This window comes from Varanus komodoensis, unplaced genomic scaffold (genome assembly GCF_004798865.1).
Source record: "Varanus komodoensis strain SLA01 unplaced genomic scaffold, ASM479886v1 scaffold55, whole genome shotgun sequence".
Lineage (NCBI taxonomy): Eukaryota > Metazoa > Chordata > Lepidosauria > Squamata > Varanidae > Varanus > Varanus komodoensis.
The window spans coordinates 2,378,927-2,399,823 of NW_025336157.1; the positions used below are offsets into that span (position 1 = coordinate 2,378,927).

Sequence of the window (20,897 nt, forward strand, 5' to 3'; positions counted from 1 at the left end):
AAGCGCTTCCTCGCAGCGTCGCAAGCGCGAAGATGGCGGCGGAGGAGCCTCAGCAGCCGCAGCCGGAGCCCCTCGGCGGGGACACGGACGGTAACGGAGGGGCGGGGGCCGGCGGTGTCCCGGCGCGGCGGGGGGCGGGCCGCCGTCCCCGCCTTGCGGCCCGTTCGTCTCCGTGGGAACGGGCCCCTTCCCCGGCGCTCCCCGTCCTGGCTGCCCGGGCGGGCGGGCGGGCGGGCGCCCGCCTGCTCGCCGGCGCGTGGCCTCCTTGGCAGCGGCGCCCGCGCCCTCCGGGCCAGCAGGGCTCTCCGCCCGCGATCGCTGCGGCGACGGCGCCCCTGCCTTCCCCGCCTGCGCCTTCCCGGAGGAGGAGGAGGAAGGAACCCGAGGCCCGGCCCGGCCGATGTTCGGGTTTTCCTGGCAGAGCCCCTTGTTTTTTTCCTCCGTGTTCCTGTCCACGACGTTGATACCTCGCCTCCCCACCCCCAGGAGACGACAGCATCTTATACAGTCCTCCCCGGTTTCTCTCCGTTTTTACTGCCACAACTATCCCGAGGTAGACGAGGCTCTGCGAGGAGCCACCCCCAGTGGGCTTCGTGGCTGAGCGGAGAGCCGAACCTGGATCTCTCCAGCCGAGACGCCGCGCTGGTTTTCCTTCTCACCCCCAAGGAAAGGGAAATAATTAAATTTTTCAGCCCTGGAATGCAGACAGGTTGCCTCCTTCCTTGGGAGAGGACAAAACCCCAAATCCATCTCTCTTTGGTCGTTATTAATGGTGCAATCTGTGTGTGCATTAAAAGGACGAATAAAGGTGGCTATTCAGGGCAAACTTTCTGAATAGTGAGCCTCATAAAAAATAGTGTACTGTTGAGTCTGTACTATGCAAGTGTCCAGTTGTGCTCGTAAGGTGATCCAAAAGCAGCATAATTTGAAAAAAGCAGGAGCTTAGGATGTGGATGACTGAGCATTGTGGGAGGGTTTGTTTGTTTAGTAAATTTAGCTAGACTTGTGTTGGGGAGGTTTACCAACCGCAACTTCATCCATGTGCATATCAGGGCTCAAATACTTAACACTGAACACAGTGGGGTTGACTTTGGAGTAAACGTGCATAAGATCGTGTTATTCAAGAGTCTCGCTCTCCCAGGAAATCTTAGTTTTCATAGGTGATTATTTGATGTGGCCATGTGGGTTTTCCCAACGAAAATAGCAAAGGACAATGAGAGGCCTGCAGATGTATTGTGTTGAATGCTTTGTGTGGACTACAGTCCATATGCCAAATGCATGGAGTATTACGCTCGGCGAAATGGGCAAAGTGAATGGATGCAAACTGCATACAGTGGGGTCAACTAGCCGTGAGAGGAGGGGGGGAATAGCTTGTGAGTTTTCTTTGCAGAATGCATACATGAAGACCATTCATTGTGGTGGTAATCCTGCATTCACTGATCTTATACTCGCTCTGCCAATTTAGCACGGTTAGTGGCAGAGGTAATCCTGGTCTTGACTGAGCCCTAAACAAATAGTGTTGAACTTGCTGGCCTTATGCACTTTTAGTCAGTTTTGTTTAAAAAAACACAAGGTTACTGTAATGGTCTGTGAACGACGAACTACTCAACAGCTTTTTTAATAAAACGGATCTGCGGACCTTCAGCATGTACTTTTTGCCTAATGGGTCTGCAGCATCTCTCCTGGCCCTCTAGCTTTTCTTCTGGCCACTTCACAGCACCCTGATGCAAGCAGAAAAATTTAAGGGGAAGGTTCCAGCACCTTACTTCCATGGCATGTACAGCTTTATCTGATTTTTTGCAGCACCGACTACTCTGGGGGTGGGAGTGGAGGGCTCCTTTTGCGCATCTGCCTACTCTGTCTGTGCTCCCCCATTCCTGTGCCCCCTTTACTATTCTAGGGCCTTCCCTGGTGATGCTAGGCCAGAAATGCCATGTTCCTGCTGGAGACTGTGGCTCTGTGAAGAGACTTTTGGGCATGCTTATTTTCATGCTGTATGCAGCATCTTTCTGCCCCTGGCTGCCTCTAATACACACAGCCATTGAGTGTCGATGTCCCATTTACAGTGTTGGGTTCTTGCGCAGTATGCTAGACTTCATTTGTTTCTGCCATATTGGCGGGATACTGGAACGTGGCCTAATGAAGAATGGTTAACTTACGCTGAACCAAGTCACCATCCTCTTGGGATCCAGGCTGCCTCTGCTGTGTGCAGCCATTCCAGTATCTTTAAAAAATAAACACGTGAGCAGTGAATGAAATACACAGTCAGCTGTGTTTGAGATCATCAAATGGAATTCCCCCTTGATGGATTTTGCATCTCTCTTATTTTAAGTAGTTTCTTCAGCCACTTGTGCCGCACAGATTCTGTTGAAGGCAGCTTTAGAAAGGAAGGTCTTTACTGCTCACCTGAACGCTTGCAAGGAGGGCTTGGAGGCACGTCGACAAGAAGGACATTTTGCCTGCTTCTGGGCACTGCCAGCTGACTGGGTATCCAGTCCACTTGATGCCTTGCAGTGCAATGTGCTGTCTCCCGGTCTCTCTGTCCACCGGTTTCTTGTGCTGATGGTTTCCCCCAGCTCCCCTTTGGCTTACCTACTTGTTCCCTTTTGCAAAAACAGGTTTGACTGGATTGTACAAAGTACCTCAACTGGCAGCTGAATCTGGGCCTGCTTTCCAACTTTTTAGTGGCCCCACTCCTGTGCCTTTGAATGCCCCCCCCCCCAGAAATTAAGTGGGCTCAGCTTGCTCCATCATTTTTACCTCTGGGCTAGGAAATGCTTCTCCTGCTAATACAACATCTCTCCTAGTCAGGGATGCTGCTGAAGGTTTCTCAGCAGAGGCCCCATAAAATGCTTTGCAGCCGTAAGATTGGGGGAGGGAAGCCTCCTCCTAGCATAGATGTGTTGGGTTGTGAGTGGCCTTGCTCCTTTATTCTCTGCTTGTACCTCCCTTGTCATAAATCAAAACCAGAATGTTGCCTGCTGAAACTCTGGGCCTGTGGAAGAAAGCAAGGCCCTTCAAAGGCTCCCTACCTTCTTCCTGCTGGATCTAAGAAGCTGCTGCCTGTCACGAAGTACCATGGTCCTTTTTCCAGGTTCGAGAACGGCTTTCCAGATGTGTTGGGTTAGGGTGGGATTTGTAGTCCCACACATCTGGGGAAAGCCTGTCCTAGAAGTACACAGTTACCCTCCTTTGGTGCTGCATTGGATTGCCGGCTGGAGTTGCGATGGCAGCCGTGTGACCTAGTTTGCACACGAAAAAACACGCTGCTCTGGCCTTTCTCCGGTGCATCTTGCATGTGGCTTCTGTCCTCCGAGGTTCTCGAATGAACCTCGTCCAAGTATCCGAGTGGAGTGTTGGCTGACCCAGTCTTGGAGGGGGAAGTCCCAGGTGGAGCATGCCCCATTTCTCCACACTTCTGTGGCCAGGGAGGGAGGGAGGGGTGTTGGGGGGGGGCATGTGCAGCCTGCCGTCCTGACTGCAGGAGGGGAAGCGGTAGTGCTCTGTCCCTGCCGAACTGCAGTAGCATCCCTGCATCCTGGGCTCCGATGATGATGTGATGATATGGAATGGCCCCAGACTGATTTTCTGTGCTGCTGAAGCTGCTGTGAGTGGATGATGCTGGAGGAAGCATTTGACTGTGTTGCAAAGCAGGCCCCCTTCCACATGGGCTGCATTTCGGGATGCACGTGTGGTGCGTGTTGAGAGAGACAGACAGACAGACTCTGGTTCTGCAGTAGTGGAGTCTGCGTACGCAAATGGAGACCCCTCTGGGGCCTGACGGCATCCACTGCTGGGAAAGCATTGTTCTCAGTGCAGCTTGGCATGCTAATAAGGCGGGGGTGAACCACTTGTTCAGTGCTGGGGGCCCCATTCGCAAGCGTGGTTGCAAGCGGAAGGGCTGCAGCTGAGGTGCAGCTTACAGCGTGCCTTTCAATACACTCCTTGCAGCTTTCTGGTTTTTCTTTTCCTTTTTCGGTGAGGCCAGGCCTGGGAGTTGACGGGTAAGCTCTTCTGAAAACGTGGCCTGCTGAGGTGTGAAGCGTATATCAAATGATACATTCATAGCTGAAGTGCTCCGTATGATGGAATGAGGTCTATATTTAAGAATAGAAGTATGAATGCGCTACAGATTTCAAAATCCATTAGAGCTAAAAATGGTAATGAATTGGCATCTTTGTTTTCCTCCTCCTCCTCCTCTTTTTCCATTTGTAGTTTGCTGCATTGTTTTTGATCTCTGGCTTTGTTGCCATTTTATTTCCAAGCCTTATGAACTAGGGAGTTAAGTTCAATTTTGTTTTGTGATATATCCTAGAACAACAAGTTTATCTATTACAGGCAGCTGAGAGAACATGTAAAGTACTGACAAGATCAAGCTGGTGTGAAGGGACCTTCCGCTCAATGGCATTGTTCTGTTCTTTTCCAGGAGTGAATTGTTTGGCCTACGATGAAGCCATAATGGCCCAGCAAGATCGAATTCAGCAGGAGGTGAGTGCTTGGAGACACCAAGGCTGGCCTGCTTGGCCTAGTTGCTGCTGCATGACTGTAATTGTTTGTTTTAATTCTCCAGCAAAGTGGACTCTAACTGCCCCCGAATCCAGTTTTTCCCCTTCTAGTGTTTCCTCCTAGGATCTGGTAGACAACCCGGTGCATTCTGGTTGGTTTGGACTGCAGTTCCCATAAGCTCCAGTTAGGGTGGCCAGTGGTCAGGAATTAAGGGGTGTAGATCAAAACACACATAGGACCCTAAGTTGTTCGCCTGTCTTGACAACATGATGATCCCTGTGGCAGCGCTGACCCGGGGCTGCTTCTTCCCTGGGTGGACGTTCCACAGTTGCATCACAGCTGGGGTGGCCTTCCTCAGACCTGGGCAAGGAATTGATTTAGTCTGCTGCAGTAAGCCATGGTTTATATCACAGTTCCAGCATCCTGCCCCAGCTTCCCTTTTTCTGCCCAGGCATACACAGGGTTGGTTACTACAACATCCAAACTGGGCCTGTTTTCAACAAAACTGAACCCAGGAACATCACCTGGAATCTGTGGCTCTTCCTTCCTCACCACAGGGGTATCAGGAAAGCGAGTATCGAGCCATGTTTGATCAGTCCAGCAGTCTGTCCCCACAGTGGCCCCCCAATGCTCTGGGGAGCTAACGGAGAGCACGAAAGCAGCACCTGCCGCTCCTTCATGTTCCTAGTGTGCAGCCACTGAAATTAGATGGCAGTCGTTGCGAATACGAGCTACGGTTAGCCATGAGTTTGTCTGATCTCTTTAAAACTGCCAGGGAACCTGGTACATCCCGCAGCTGGATCTGGCCTCCTGGGAAGAAGCTCTTTGATCTGTCCTGAATATCCCAGCATTCAGCTTCATAGCATGACCCCTTTGGTTCCAGTCTTACGGGAGAGGGAGAAAAACATCTCCACATTCTCCACAACATGTATAATTTCATACGTAATTTTAGGAGAGCACATGTGAAATTAAGGGTTTCCAATTGATTGTTTTCTCCAAAATTGTTCCCAGGACTGGCCAGCAGCAAGGGCCAGTAGATACTGGTTGGAACAGTGTTCCTCTTTGATGTGAAAATGAATGTCCTTGTGGTTTGGGTCTGGCCAGCCAGATGATTATAGCTTGTCCAACACATGCAATTGATAATGCATCCTCTTACTTGTCCTGAAAGGTTTGGCTCTGCACCCGGTTCATTATTTGTCATCAGAAGGCAGGCCCCAAGTCAGTAGAGGGCTCAGAGATTATGTCTGTAAAACTTAAATTTAATCTCCGGTCTTGCTAATGCAAAAACTGTCATGGTGGTTTGGTTTGTTTTGACTTCTCAAGGAACCCCCATGAGTTCTGATTAGGGCTAGAAGCAAAATCAAATAACCGATACCTGACATTTCTTCAGTGTTGCATCCTGCAGTTTTGTTGGGCTACGACTCCCACTACCTCCGGCTTGCATGGCCAGGTGATGGGAGTCGGGAGTCCAAAAACTGTGTGGTGTCAAGGTTAAGAGTGCTAGGCTGGGATGCAGGAGATCTGGGTTCAAGGCCCCACTCAGGCATGGGGCATGCTGGGTGACTTTGGGCCAGTCACCAGTGCTCAGCCCCACCTGCTTCACAGGGTGGTTGTTGTGGGGATAAGACTGAGGTGGGGAGGAGAATGGTGTGACCTCCCTTGAGAAGGAAGAAAGCTGGGATGGAAACATAATCATAAAAACACCTGGAGTGTGTCACACTGGGAGAAGCTGTCCTAGATTCTGTATTCTCAAGGTAGAATAGCAGTTCTTGCTTTGGAGCCTCTTCGAGTGTCCCAGAATGTATCTTGTGCCAAGGGAGACTAACTCAGTTGTGTCTGTGTTACTCCTCCTATGCTGCGTCTGAAAACTGTTAACTGACTGCAGGCTCCAGGGCTGTGAAGCCTTGCCCAGCTTTGCTCCCCCTGCAACACCCAGCCAGACGCTGAGTTTGGAGCTCTCAGAAGCTTGCTCAGGACTTTGGCTGGTCCTAGAAAAGGTTTTGCCCCACTTGTGCTTTTCCTGTGATTATATTACCTTCAAGTAGCATCTAAAATATTTTGTCTTTTAAGGTGTGCTTGATAAATAAGCTGTTTTTTAAAAAACATACAGAAAAACCGATGATTCAAAAGAATCATTCTCCCTGCTGAGTTCAGGTCCTCAGCTGATGGGCGTGCATTCCCCAGCTGACAAGTGTGTTTGTGTCAACTTGAAGGAATCAGTTATTCCTGACAATTGCTAGTGTTCTGTTACCTGTCTCCCCGCTCGCCCCTGTGTAAAAGTCATAGTCGTGTAGAAACAGAGCTGCTGGCGCAGGAAGGATGGCCGTTCTGTGGCAGGCACCCTGGACCAGGCCGTGGCGCGGGCATCTCCCCCTGCCCCAGATCCCAGAGCGCAGCTTGTTTTTCGCAGATTGCCGTTCAGAATCCTCTCGTCTCCGAAAGGATGGAACTGACAGTTCTGTACAAAGAGTATGCCGACGACGATCACGTCTACCAGCAGAAGATCAAGGTGAGCGCCACGAGCGGCTGCCTGCACTGTCCAGCCTGCACTGCAAAGAGCGGCTGCCTGGGCACGGGGCTTCCGTGCCCCCTCTGGGTGGGGAGGGCCTCAGGTGAGCCCCTCTCGGCGGGCCTCCTCTGGCCGTGACTCGCTCTCCCCGCCGGCACGGCCCCCTGCTGACTTTGCCCTGCGTCTCATCATCGCGATGGCTTCCTTCCTTCCTTCCTGCCAGGCAGCGGCATCTGCCGCCACTGCTCCTCTCAGCCTCGTTGCCTGGGCCGGAGCGAGAGGCAGGAGGACCAGCAGGTTGCTGTGGGGAAGGAGCGGAGGAGTGAGCCCCCGAAGCTTTGTTGATGGATTTCTGGGGCCAAGCCTGCGGCAACCAGCAGGCCCGTTGCTGGGTACGATGGGAGTTGGCATCCCGACACATCCAGAGGCTGTCTGGGTGGGGAAGGCTGGCGTGGATGGGATTCAGGGGAAGGGGGCTTATCTGGCATTAGTCGTGTGGGCGCAGTGGCGCTCCAAGTTCCAGAGTTCCAGCTGCTGGGAGGGCCGCTGCCTTCGTGCCCTGCTGTACTAAGTGGAGCTGAGGGCGAGACAAGGAGGTGCCTGGGAGGATGCCCCGCAAAGGCCGTACCCAGGCCCGCCCCTGCACTGCCCATGTGGGACAGCTGCCTTGAAAGAACGGCCCCACCAGAGCCTCTGAGGGGTGGGCAAGAACCCAAGGCCTGGCTCGAAGCAGGGTGATTCCGCGGTTTTTCAGGGCATCAGCGCGCTGCTCTCCAGCCTGCTTCCAAAGCGGAGTCTGTGGCTGGGCGATGGGGGTGGCATGAACGCGGGGCAGGCAGCTCCTCGCGTCGGCTTTTGCTGGCTCCCGAGCCAGCCAGGTGACCATCTGCTTCTCTTTGCCTTCCCTGCATAGGATCTGCTGAAGAAGTATTCGTTCATCCGGAAGACGAGGCCAGATGGCAACTGTTTCTATCGGGCGTTCGGCTTTTCCCACCTTGAGGCGCTGCTGGAGGACAGCAAGGAGCTGCAGCGGTAGGACGGGGGGCCGAGGGAAGAGGGTCGGGTGAGGGATGTGGAAGCATCCCTGTTGCGGCTGGGAAGCGTGGGTTGGTTGGCTCCCAGGCTCTGTTCCACGTTTTCACAGCCCTGTCCAGGTTCCTGGTGCGCACACCCAGCGTCCGTGGGGCGCTCGCCAGGAACTGAGCCCCACGCTCTATGCAGACAGCGTCCCTCTTCCGTGCAGCTGTCCGTCCATCCGTCCGTTCGATTTTTATCCTGCCCCCTTAGCCTTAAGCTCTTCAGCCCTAAGACTCCCTGCACACAGTGTGGAAAAGGTTGCCATTGTGCACCTTTTCCTTGCAGGCTTCCTCTTGGCTTGGCTCGCCTTGCTTTGCAAACCTGGGCCAGGCCTGAGTGCAAGTCCACAAAGGTGAGAGGGACAGATTCTGATCAGCTTTGCTCCAAGCCTAGTTTTGCGGTGGGCTTTCCAAAATGTTGATGTAATGCAGGTGGCAGTTTCCTGCCAGCTCCTGCAGCCTGAGCCCTCGGCGCTTGCAGGGACGTGACGCCGGTGGTATTTGTGCTTCGTTTCACACAGCTTCAAAGAAGTAGCTGCCAAAAGCAAGGAAGTACTAGTTTCACAGGGATTCACGGAATTCACCATTGAGGACTTCCACAACATGGTAAGGCCTGCTCAGATACAGGGATGCCTTGAGGCGGCGTTCCCTAGCCCAGTGCCGTCCAGTCGTGTTGGACTCCCTGAAGCGATGGGGGCTGCAGTTGAGGAAGGCTGCCTGAAGGAAAGGGTAGGAGGAGTACGGGGTATAGTTGGAGGTTCCAGTCAGGGAATAGAGATGACCTTGGGAAATTCGCTTCCTCTGCTCTCATCGTAGGCCTTGCATCTGTTTATGGCAGGCACTATAGAAACCTTTTTAAACGCCAACCGGTAGTGTTGTAGAACTGAAGAAGATGCACTGAGGTGATATTGAGGCGCTCAGAACCTTCCCCTTTACTGCCAAAAGAAATGTGGTCCCGGGTGCTGGCATTTTCACGTCTCTTCCCTCTGCTGCCCGTTCTTTCATCCCTCTTGTTGTCCGGTACGTGCGCGTCCTTTGAATCGTGTCACCCCTGTCAAGTGCAGGTTATCAAAGACGCCAGCTCAGCGCTGAGGGAATTTTTCTGATCTCTTAAGTGTTCAGAGACCTGGGGCTATTTTCAGGTTCTGGCATTCTCCCCTCCGCTCCCCCTTCAGCTACAGCCAGTGCAGAGTGCTGAACTGAATACTAGCAGCGGCAGGCATCAGACCCGTCTTTTAAGGCTTACTGCAGATGGCAAGAAATACACACAGACAAAGGGCCTGCTGCAAAGCTTTGCCATGGAAGCATCCCGTCTGCACAAGTCTAAACCCCCACGTAAATGGGACATACAAAGCCATAACAAATACTTTTTAAAAACCGTAGGAGCTAAGAACAGCTAATCGGGGGCAAACCAGAACTCGGTGCCTGTGATGAGACAGGCCTGTAAAGCGAGGTGGGGAGATTTATGGCCCCTGTCGCAAGAGGATGGGCTTCCCCCCCGAAATTCACCCCCGCAGATTGCGCCTGGGAAAGCCCCGAGCTGCTGCTTCCCAGCAGCTGCTGTCTAAAGGTAGACAGTCTCTGGACGCGGAGGTTCTATCTAGCCATGGCTTTTGGCCACAATAGACCTCACATCCTCCATGCGCTTGCCTGATTTCCCTTGATAGCCTGCTAAGCCAGCGGCTCTCAGCTTGTGGCAGTGGATTTTGTAAATCAATTGTGCGTCAGTGTGAAAGACTCTACTGTGCCTGGTGCCCAGTTACTGAGTTGCACTCGTAAGTTGGGAAGAACTTCCCCACTCTCTCTCTCCTCGCACCACACACCCTTTAGGCGTTGGCCATTTTTCTCCAAAGCTTCCCCTTGCAGCGAACGTCATGTGAACACGCCTTCTGACCAGTGGCATCCCGCCTGCTGGGCGGCTCTCCCGGTCTGAGAAGCAGACACGTGAATGTCCCTTGAAAATGCTCCTGTTTACTAAGGATTTCCCTGGCTTGTAATAGAATGGTGTTTTTTCCGGTTGCAGCCTTTGGTCTGGAAATGCTGGCACCTACGGGCCTTTTTTCTAGGATTGCGCCTGTAACGTGTTTACGGTTTTGCATTGCTTTTTACACTGCATTCTTTGCATTTTTCTGGTAACCCTCTTAGAAATCTTAGAATATTAAGTGGCACATACGTAGTTAAAATAACTTCTGGTCCCTTGCTCTTTTTAGGGGTGTCCTTTCCAGTGAGGTTCTTGGTTCTTAAATGTACCGGTGCCCCCGAATGCCTGTCCAGTTGCGTTTGTAGCGGTCAGTGGTGCCTCCCAGGCAGCTGCCACTTCGCATTTCTTGCAGTGATGCGACCGCAGGGCATTCTGGGGAGATGACCGTGCAGGGTGGTGCACCACAGCCCACCGGGGGTGTTGGCAAGCGAAGGGCAGGGCGGGCAGGAAGGCCTTGGGTGGGTCAGGAGGCGACCCCTTGCTGGCATCTCTTTTCCTTTGTCCTAACAGTTCATGGACCTGATAGAGCAAGTGGAGAAGCAGATCACAGTTCCGGAGCTGCTGGCCTCCTTCAACGACCAGAGCACCTCGGATTACCTGGTCGTGTACCTGCGATTGCTCACCTCCGGGTACCTGCAGCGCGAGAACAAGTTCTTCGAGCACTTCATCGAAGGGGGACTCAGCATAAAGGAGTTCTGCCAGCAGGTCAGGCGTGTGTGGGGTGAGGCGGGGTGGGGTGAGGGAGCTAAGCTGACGCGAGGATGGAAGGCAGGCCCAGAAGGCCGGGGCTCCTAGGCAGCTTCCTGGCCTTTTCCGTAGCTCTTTTACCATGGCCTTTCTGATTTGGGCGAATAGCCCCACCACAGCTGAACCTAGAAGTCCTCATACGTATCAGTTCTGTGCAACTAGAGAGCCCCACAGGGTGCCTCGGACTCCAGCCTCCTGGGGCTAAAAAAAATTCTTAAGGAGGTTGTCAGTAAAGCGCTGAGCTGGCAGATTCGGGTGCTGCGGAGCAAAGGGCTGCCCGCCAGGCATTAGTTTCAGGCACGTTCCTTTCCTCTTTGCCTCACCAGGTGGTGTGATTGCACTGCCCAGTTACTGCCCAGTCAGCCCGCTCTCTGGCTGTCACACTCAGCAACCTGAAGTTCTGTTTCTAGCCCTCATGATTGGTGGCCAGTAGAGAATTAGAAATCCCGAGCAGGGCCTAGTTTGGACAGGCCTTCTCCGGGGGGGGGGGGGGGGCAGCACTGCTCAACCTTGCTCTCTTGCCTCTCGGCAGCGCTTGAGGAGGGTAACGTTGCCCTGTGCCTCCCTGTCTCTCTTCCAGGAGGTGGAGCCCATGTGCAAAGAGAGCGACCACATCCACATCATCGCGCTGGCCCAAGCCCTGAACGTCTCCATCCAGGTGGAGTACATGGACCGGGGCGAGGGCGGCACCACCAACCCCCACATCTTCCCCGAGGGCTCGGAGCCCAAAGTTTATCTACTGTACAGACCGGGACACTACGACATCCTGTATAAATAGAGAAGAGCCTCTCTCCTCTCCTCTCCTCTCCTCCGCTCTGCTCTCGCGCGCTCGGTCCCCGTCTCACGTCCCCCGCCCACCTGCCGGGCAGCGTCCGTCTGTGGTTGTACATGGTGATCCGCTTGCTGCCACCTCGCTCACTTGGCCCGTCGTGAGAGGTTTTTTCTTTCCCCCCTCCTTTGTTGTGACACTCACAACACTCTTCTGTGTTTTATTAAAGGGGATGCCGGTGAAAGAGTCTTCCTCACTTGTAGCCTCTCTTGGGTGATGCTGGGGTAGAACCGCCTCCTTCCCCGCCGCAGGAAAGTGGCGTGTGCAGTCAGTGGTGCGTGCGGGTATCCGTGCCTGGTGGTCCTCTCAAGGGGGCAGTGTGAGGAGCCAGTCACGAGTGCCGCCAGCACCTTAGAGCCCCTGCGTGGCAAGATTCTGGCCCTCAGCGTTGCAGTGAGTAACTTTTGGAAGGAGGTAGGTGGGTCCAGCGAAGGCCTGGAAATGAGGAGGGCTGGAGGGCCAGGGCCTTGAGCCAGTTGTGGGTCGGGCTTTTCACTGCTTCTGCAAAGGTTTGCTTCCTGGCAGTAACTTGCCCCCCCGCCCCATCCTCGCTTTTGCTTTCGGCTTCTTGCCAGTTTTGCATTCCTGAGCTGCAGAATGAATCTGTTAGGAGGTTTTCGGCTCGGCCTCTGGGCTTAGGATTCCCCCGTGCTTTTTGCACTGTTTAAAAGCAAACGCTGAGATGTGTTGGTAGAGGAGGACCTTCCCATCTGATGTGCAAGCAGAACCTGCGACCCAGGACAGCAGTGGGCGCTTGGCTGCTGTGGCCAAGGGCTCGGCAGGGGTCCCCACCGCCCCTGATGGCTGCTGACTTGGAGCTTCGCTGAGCAGCTCTCTCCAAGCAGGAAGCCGCTAACTGGAGGTTCCAGGAACCCCGCCCCCAACATGGCTTGCTTGGCGAGGAGAGAGGAAAAGGGGGCTCTGCACTCCAGTGCTTCACCGCGCGCGGCCTTGGGATGTGGATCACGGCTGGCTGCACCTGAGCCTTCGCATGCACATGTGCCTGAGTCGAGAGCAGCCGCCTGGGGCCCAGGCAGTTGGAGAATGCCCAGTAGGGCATGCCAGACCTGCAGGGTGGGGCTGCGGGGTTCGGAAGGGGAGATCCTGGGCTAGGCTCTTGTGTCGCCCAGGCCAGCGGCTGGAGCGGGAAGCCTCTTCTCTCTGGTATAGCTTTGAAAAAAGCCAAAAGCGGCTTCCAGGCCGCTGCGGGAGCAAGAGCGAGTCCTGCTAGGCACACGGTCTTGGAGAAGAACACACTGGCTCAGGGGCTGGTCTTAGTCACGGGGCGGCTGCCAGCCTCCCACAGAACCCACCTGCTGCGTCTCCCACCGTCGGGGGCCCTGGGCAGGGAAGCGCCCATTCCTGCTGGACAAACAAGGGGCCGGCTTGGCCGATCAGGCTCCCCCACAGCACACGCCACGGAGCGTTCGTGCAGCCAGGTAGGTGGCCTGGAACGATCCAGTTGTGTGTTTTCCACACTCCCTGCACCCCAAACGAGTCCTACACGGTGTGCAGCCAGATTGCTTTTGCATGGTTTTATTCCAGAGTGCCGCAGTCTCGGATGGTGTGGTGGCGCTTCCCCCCCAGATCTTCCTCGGCCTTTGCCCGACGCATGCGGTGTCCTCCGGGCTCCTGCTTTGGTGGGGGTGGGAGGGCCCATCTCAAGCAGGCTCAGAGGCGGGGGGGGCGGGGGCCCCTCACAGGGATCTGGTGTAAGAAATACGGAACGGTCAGTCAGCAGGCTCCACTTCCTAAAAGCTCCGGCAGGATGATCCGCATCACCTAAAGAATCTGCACGAAGAGCGAGTCCTCCAACGCGTGTGCCGGGGCATCTCAGCCCCTGCAGCAGCCCCCGGCGGTGTTGGCCTGTGCCACCCAGCATCCCCCAGCCAGAGGTGCCAGGTGTGGTAGTCCCACACGTCTGAAGAGACCTGGGTTGGGGGTTTGCAAGTGTGTAGTGAGGGGCTTGGGGAAGATACAAAGGAGGAGGGTCCAGTGTGCCACTTCTAACCCCAACCCGCCACTGCATTCAGAACTGGAGCCTTCACAGCAGCATCCAAGTGAGAAAAGCAGGATTAAGAGAACGCAGCACGGATCCCACACGTCTCATGCCATCTGACCCTCCTTAAATGGGCACTTGATCAAGGAGGAGCACGTTAGTAGGCAAGGACGGCCGTTAAGAGAAGCGCCGCCTTTCGCACTGCACACACTGCTGGGCAGCTCTTACCCCTGCAGAGCCCAAGAACTGTGGGTCACGCTGGAAACAAGAGGAGGGAGAGGTAAGAACCCTTCCAAGGCGTGTCTCCCTCTCGCCCCGCCAACACCCCAAAGACCTGGAGCTTTGCAGACGTCCGCAGGAAATTTAGCAGAAACATCCACCCTTCTGAAAAAGGCGCCTGGGAGGTGCTGCCAGGGACTCACCGACGGGGAAGAACCGGGGCATCTTCTCCTTGTAGATCTCGTCGTCTTTCTCCAGGAAGACACAGATGATGAGTCGGTCCACCTGCCCGAGACAGGCGGCTCTTAGGCAGGCGGAAGGGCCACGAGGGTCTGCACTTCCGCCTTTTCTGTGGCTTGTTCTTCTGGGTGGTGCTTGCAGCTGGTGTGACCCACACTTAAAACTGTCCCTGAGCCTTCCCAAAGCTGGGATGTGTTGGACTACAAATCCCAGCATGCCCCAGCCAGTCATGGGGAACCAGCTTATCTTGCTCTGACTTGTGTTTTGCTCGTGGCTCCCTTCCGCCCGAGCCATTGCTCTTTCCCTCCTTTGCCATCTTTGGCATTTGTTTGGGGCCATTACATGCACTCCTACCTCCAAGCACTTTTCAAACATTTTGGAACTTGCCCATGTCTGGCTATTCTGCCATCCATCAGAGGAATCCCTTTTCCGAGGTTTCTCCCTCTCCTCTCTTACCGCTTTCAAATACTTGAGCTGCAGATCCTGGGATCTTCTGCTGGAAAAGCCGGAGCTTTGGCTAGCGATGCCAGAACTGCTCCGTGCTCAACTCTGGTATGTCGCGAACAGTGCAGCGTACAGAACGAGAAGGCACCTGGGGGAACCAGACCCGCAGGCCCACTCGCCCCCGCCAGCTGCCCCGTCTCACCTTCTCCTTATTCTCCTCTAGCCACTGGTGTAACGTGTTAAGCACAATCTCGGCAGCAGCATCATTGGGGTAGCCTGCGGAAAAGAGGCACTGTGCCTCAGAACAGGACTCGCTCTGCCTCTCCGGGGAAGGGCTGGGCCCTCTCCCTGCTCCTTTCCCTGCTTGGCACTTACCAAATACGCCTGTGGAAATGCAGGGGAAGGCCTGGGGAGCACAGAAAGAAGGCCGTTAGCGTGAATGTACATGTGAGAGTATACCTGGCTCTGTGTTTGCACAACTGATGTCCTTCCTTACTTAGCACGGCGCTCAAACGCACAAGTGCCCTGACCACTTTTGCGATGCGGCCAGCCAGGACCGACATATGGGTGGAGAGGTGAGGAGGGCTCATTCGTGGCGGCAGTGACAAATGAACTCGGCACCTGCTCAGAGGCCACAGCTGAGTGCAAGGGGAGAGAAGAGCAAGCCCTGTTAATGCATGACCTGGGGAAGCGGCTTACATTCTGCAGAAGTCTTGCTTTCTTTTTCAGGTTGGGCAGAAAGCGCATTCTGCAGGACTGCCCTCCGCGATCTTTCAGTTAACAGGTACCGATCCTCCGGGTTCCTAACATGGGTGGGCAGAAAGCAGGCCTGGACTTCACTCCCCAGCATTCCTGCTGGGAGCGAATTGTGGAAGGGGAAGCCATGCGCAGGAGTTGCTGAATGGGGCAGGACCTGGGAGGACGCTCGCCAACATTCCTCTCCTCCCAGCAAAGTGCTCAAGCTGAGCCCGCACTCCCACTCTTTGCAGCGGGCCCTGTCCCCCTCGCTCGGCCAGACCCCTTCTCTTGCCCCTCAGGAACATCACTGGGCCCATCGGCCCCAGTGTCCCGCCTCTGGCCAGTGTCGCAGGAAAGTGGCCACTCTGCTATTCCACAGGAACATGATGGAGATGGAGATCTCGGCCATTGTAGCTAATAGGTAAGCTAGGCAGGTAATTAAATGAATTTGCTTTAGCTACAGGTCGCAGCGATAATGACCAATGTATGTAATACAATTACAGAGCAGGGAAGTCATACAATTGAAATTTGAAATCCTTCAATGTAAAATCCTTCTGTTTGAGCAGAAGTCGCTGTTAAATTCAATTAACCTTCATGAACTTAAGCTCTTGTTTCAGATGCAAACATCTGACTGCTGAGTACTCACGAATGGGGCAGACCCCTCCACGGAGGCGTGGAGGATGGGCTGCGTAGTGCACGAGGTTTTGCCGTGCCACTGCTCAGCCTCCCTTGCCTAATGTTGGAGGCAACTTTCCTTTTTAAGCCTCCGGGTCCTCTGGCGATGACGACTTATGCTTTGTTGCAAAGTGATGTTCCAACCTCTCTCTTTTTGGCGGCGGCACGAGCAAGCGTGCTGACAGAGAGAACATAATTTCCTGCCATCCCCTCCTTCCGCCCGTGCTCCAAGCTGTGCACCACCTCCCTCCGCTCCAGTTAATTGAGGGTCACCAATTTTTAGCTGTGTTTTGATCACTAACTGGAGCTACAGAAAATGGTAGGTTCATCTTTGTGCTGTGAAAAAGTCACTCAGTTTCTGCACATAAAGTTGGTGTTAACTAAAGCCCTAACTACCTGAGTGTTTTCTCCACTGGAAGATGTGATTTTGGACTCCTGCTACTTGCCGCATGGAAACAGTGAGCCAATTTGCATAAATTCTCTTGTTTTTCATAGTTCTAAGTTTTGCTTTGTGAAGAGACCTTGAATAATAGGAAACCTTGCTCGGTTATTTGTGTGGCTTTCGGACTTGAGCAGGCCCATCTTTGCATCCATAGGGCCTAGTAACTTGCTTTTAAGAACCAAAAGCTTTTCTGATCCGAAGGAAGCTTGTTGGTGGACAGTTCCTCCCTCCCCCCACCCACCCTGGTCTCCTGAGAAACTGATCCGGCTGTGCCCAATAACCATGAAGGAACGCATGTGGAAACAGCCCCGGAATGGGAAAGGTCTTCCGTTTATGCAAGGGAAGTCTGGAGACTGCAGCCGCCAGGACTCTTGTTCTCCAGGTAGACCTTTTCCTTTGAAATTGACATGTGCCATCAATTCCAACAAGACGAATTATGAAATACACTTTGGGAAAGGCTGACCTGCAGCATTGCTCACAAAAGCCATGGTCTGCCCTGCAGGAGGGAGCGCCCTTCGCACGAGCTCATTCGTTTCTTGGGGTGCAATCCCCATGGCTGCTCTGCATCCCCCCCCCCAGTCGCATCCCCCCACATGGCCCAGCCCCTCTGCCGTCCACTCACCACAGTTCGCAACTTGTTCTCTGCAGCGAGTTTCAGGCTGTTCTTGTAGCAGTTGCTGAGGTCCGTCTGCTGCGCGGGGCTGGGATCCCCCTGTGCGATCGGTCCCACTGTGTGAATGACGACTGTGAGGGCGAGAGGGAGATGGATGGGGGTCACCGCTTGGGAACAGAGCCAGGAAAAAATTCCTCCACGTGGTTTCCGTATGACTTCGTGGCGAGAACGGAGCCGCTGCCCCTGAAGTGGGGCCCTTTACTGCTAACTCTCAAAGGAGCGGCTCTGGCAAGCTGATTGCTCCTCGTGCCGGCAGAACTAGGGTTATTTTGCAAATCTACTCTAGGCGGGTTTTTTATAAATTATTAAGTGACAATGACTTATTTTCCTTTATTGGTTTTAAACGTGCACATTCCTGCCCTTTGGCTACAGCGGGGTCCCCAGGTGCTTTGCAAGCTATTATTCAGGCTTAAACTAGCCGCATATGAAATGTTCCAATCTTTTTTATTTATTAAATGCACACTTAGTAATGCACCCAATTGAGCGGCAAAATAGTTCTTAGCGAGGCTGTCTCCTTCTGGGAGTAGAGACGCAGGATGTATGTTCGTATCACGAGGGATGCTCTAACTGTGGACTCTGGGCAATAAGAACCCAACAAGAGGTTACCCAGGACCTTTAGCCTCTCCTCCTCCATGTTGACGAGAAAATAGGGGATCTGGGAACAACAGCCCTAAATTCTGGCCATCCCCCATGCAGAGTATTGCAGAAGGCTTTGCTATACCTCCACTTCAATTGCATTATTTTAAAAGCCAAAGGGGTGGGGGAGTTGGCTGCCTTACGCCCACAGACACAGGCACACGCACGTACCGACATTTGAAAAACTTTCGCAGCAGTCCTGAATGTGTGTGTGTGGAAAGTGGATACACGCGTGTCAAGTGTCAAGCTGGCAGCCGTGCGAGCGCTAGAGACGAGATGTATTAATTCCCCACTGCAATGCAACTTCTCCTGGCTGTGGAGAGGGCGCGTCATTAAATGCACGGAATGTGCGGATACTGGGCCCAAACCCGTTGAGTCGGTTTCTCCCGAGAGAGCCACGGACGGCCAACATGACGGAGGGCGGCGGGAGGCTGGGCAGCGGAGCAAAATGGGGGGGGGGGGGGGGGCGGGGGGGTAAAGGGGGGGGGGGGGCGGCGCGGGGGGTTCAGGCGCGGCAAGGGTGCTCACGGCCCTTCGCCTGCGTTTTCGGCAGAAAGCGGGGTGCCAAGAGGCGCCCGGCTGGCCACCGGGGGGCGACGGCGCACTAGGCGGCGAGGCTGCGTGGCCGCCGAGTGTTGCCGCGCACACGCCCTCCGCGCGCGCGCGCCTGGCCTTGCCCTGCGGCGACTTCCCGCCCTCCGAGCCCGCGGAGATGGCGCGGGGAGGGCCGTCCGGGGGGGGGGGGGGCGAGGCCTTCGGCCCCCCGCCCGCCCGCCCGCCCAGGCTTGGGTACGCGCTCACCTGTCGCGCCGGGCAGCAGGGCTCGGGCGGGCTCAGGTGGGCCCCCTCGCCAGCTCTGGGGGCTCGCTTCCGACCCGTGCAACCCACCAGCCGGGTGCCGCGGCTGCGGTCTGATGGCCCCTGGCTGGAAGGGCTGCATGCTCCCTCCGAAACTGCTGCCCTTGAACGTGCCTTGCGCAAGGCAGGCAGGGTGGCGCAAAGGAAACACGCCCACCGAGCTGCTGCTCTGCACACGCAGAACGGGGTGCCATCGCCAAGCGGACGGCGGTGCCGCTCCCCCGCCCAGCCCGGCCGGCCAGCCGCGCCGTTAGAGCAGCTTGCACGATTAAAGCAAGCGAGCAATTCAATTTTATGGATTAAAAAGCCTTGCCCACCCCACGAGCCTGTTGCAGCGGAAGGGCTCCCTGGTGCCGGCTGTGGGGGGCTGCGCGGCAGCGTAACGCACCCAGACGCACGGCTCCAGCCAAACGATCCCATTTAACTATGAATTAATGGCCATTTCCTTCCTCAAACAAAATTAAAACCTTACGTGGCTGAAGAAATAGCCGGCATGGGGAAATGCCAGGCGGTCAGCCGAGCGCCCCTGTGCTCACGGGCTGGGGCTGCCTGCTTCCGGGGGCCCAACGGAAGGCCGCGTGGCAGAGGCCCTTGCACCTGATGCCCCTTCTGCGCTCTCCTTGAGGGGCCTTGGAGGGCTTGGGCCAGGCCTGAGGTGCCAGGGGGAGTGGGCGCTCCACTGTCCAGTGGCTGAGCAGAGCGGGGAGGGGGCCCCTGCCTGTGCGCCGCCTTCCGGAGGCCCTGCCTGTCCATGCATCCTCTGCAGCCAGCCCAGGCAGGAGCCAGGGTGCCTCGTCCCCCAGGCTCCAGCCACCCCGCACTAGATGTGCCTGGGATTGTGCCTCAGGCATCTTCCCACCACGGAGCACCCCCCCCCCACGGGCTTTTAGAAAGGGGCTTGACGGGAACTGCAGGAACCTGCCAGGCGGGGGTCCCGGGTTCTGGCCGCACACACTCAATGCAAGCAGTGGTGCCTTGCTGGTCCTCCAGCCCAGGAGAACCTGGGCTCTCTCCCCCAGCGGGGCCTCGAGTCGAGGAAACGGGGCGCGAGCAGGTCTCACAGACAGGAACCTGACGTTCAACCAAAATCTCCCCTCTTACAACTTAAGCCCCTTGGATCAAGGGCTGCCCTCTGGCAGAGCCGCTTCGTCCTCCAATAGGACCAGAGGTCAGAAGAGGGCTCGAGAAATCCAAGGGATTCCAGTGTAACCCACCTGACTATTATTTTTTTGGGGGGGGGGCTTATTCCAAGGCGTGTGATGCTGCCAGCCTCCCCACCCCCCGCCCTTGAAGCCCCGGAGAGCCTTCCTGGGTGCCTCGCATCCTCAGTCATTTGCCGACTGCTGCTTCAGCTTTTCGACAGCCAGATGCCACCTAGCCCTGAGAGTGACTCGTTGGCCCAGGGGACAGCTCGGCTTTCTCGGCGTGCCCGGAGGCAGCTTCCTGGCATGCCGCCCGCCCACCCAGCTCCGGGGTGAAGGCCCTCGTCCTGCTGCTAGAAGCAATCTGGAGCCCCCACTCAGCTTTCGCTCAATAAACAGGCCACGCCGTGCCAGCATCTTGGGTCTGGAAGAGGCTCGAGGGGGGCTTGTCGCTCTGATCTTCACACTGCTCCCCCTCCCTGTTCTCCCTGCATGTGGAAGTAGCAGTGGGGCAAAACAGCAGAGAAGATGCTGGGGTCCAAGCCCCCTGAGAAAATACCCATGGTGGCTGGCCAGGCTGGGAAACGCCTGACTCTCTCTTCCCCCATCCCCTTCTCTGCCCAAGAGCCGGTAGAACTGCTGCCAATCAGAATAGCCAACGCTAGCAGATTTTTACAGAATGGGCCAGAAAAATGATTCTTAAGAAGAGCACAAGCCAGCAGGTAGCTCTTGTTGAGGGAAAGGGTATGCAAGCTTTCAGGCTATGCAGAACTCCTGAGCCTAGCGGAAAGAAAAGGATGCAGATATCACAGAAGTGTGGTAGCCATAAGAAATGGAGCTTTCTCCAGCAGGCTGCTTTCTGTGTGCCCCAGCACCCCCTAATGAGGTGTTGGGGGTACAACGGCTGGCCCCAGATGAACGAACTAGCAAAACATCTTGAGCGGGATGGTCTCATTTCCCTGAGCAGAGACGCAGCAGGCGGGGTCGTGCCTCCCTCCAGGGAAATGCAATCAAAATGCAAATCTCCCCCTGACATGCTGGTGCTGGCCCTGGTAATAAAGATGGATCACTCGTGCAAATGCCATGGCGTCGCCTGCTATAAATCAGCTTCCTGTAGTCGCTTCTGTGGAGGGGCTTCGGCTCCCCCCCCCCCCCCCCCCCCCCCCCCCCCCCCCCCCCCCCC

At 55.4% G+C, this 20,897-nt stretch overlaps 2 protein-coding genes across 2 annotated transcripts in view; one reads left to right on the plus strand and one right to left on the minus strand.

The window, feature by feature from the left end:
• On the plus strand, positions 1-11,832 carry OTUB1 (OTU deubiquitinase, ubiquitin aldehyde binding 1). The gene is made up of 7 exons (XM_044448606.1): positions 1-90; positions 4,427-4,488; positions 6,917-7,015; positions 7,929-8,047; positions 8,613-8,697; positions 10,583-10,777; positions 11,400-11,832. Exons 1-7 carry the CDS (start codon positions 33-35, stop codon positions 11,595-11,597), a joined length of 816 nt encoding a protein of 271 aa, XP_044304541.1. The 5' UTR covers positions 1-32; the 3' UTR covers positions 11,598-11,832.
• A 167-nt stretch (positions 11,833-11,999) lies between these two features.
• The window catches only part of MACROD1 (mono-ADP ribosylhydrolase 1), a 251,469-nt gene continuing 242,571 nt past the window's right edge, over positions 12,000-20,897 (minus strand). The window contains exons 6-11 of the mRNA XM_044448380.1: positions 17,028-17,149; positions 14,926-14,956; positions 14,753-14,826; positions 14,070-14,151; positions 13,153-13,355; positions 12,000-12,083 (exon numbers count right to left, since the gene is read on the minus strand). Coding sequence (XP_044304315.1) covers positions 12,000-12,083; positions 13,153-13,355; positions 14,070-14,151; positions 14,753-14,826; positions 14,926-14,956; positions 17,028-17,149 — 596 coding nt within the window. The remainder of the gene's footprint in view (positions 12,084-13,152; positions 13,356-14,069; positions 14,152-14,752; positions 14,827-14,925; positions 14,957-17,027; positions 17,150-20,897) is intronic.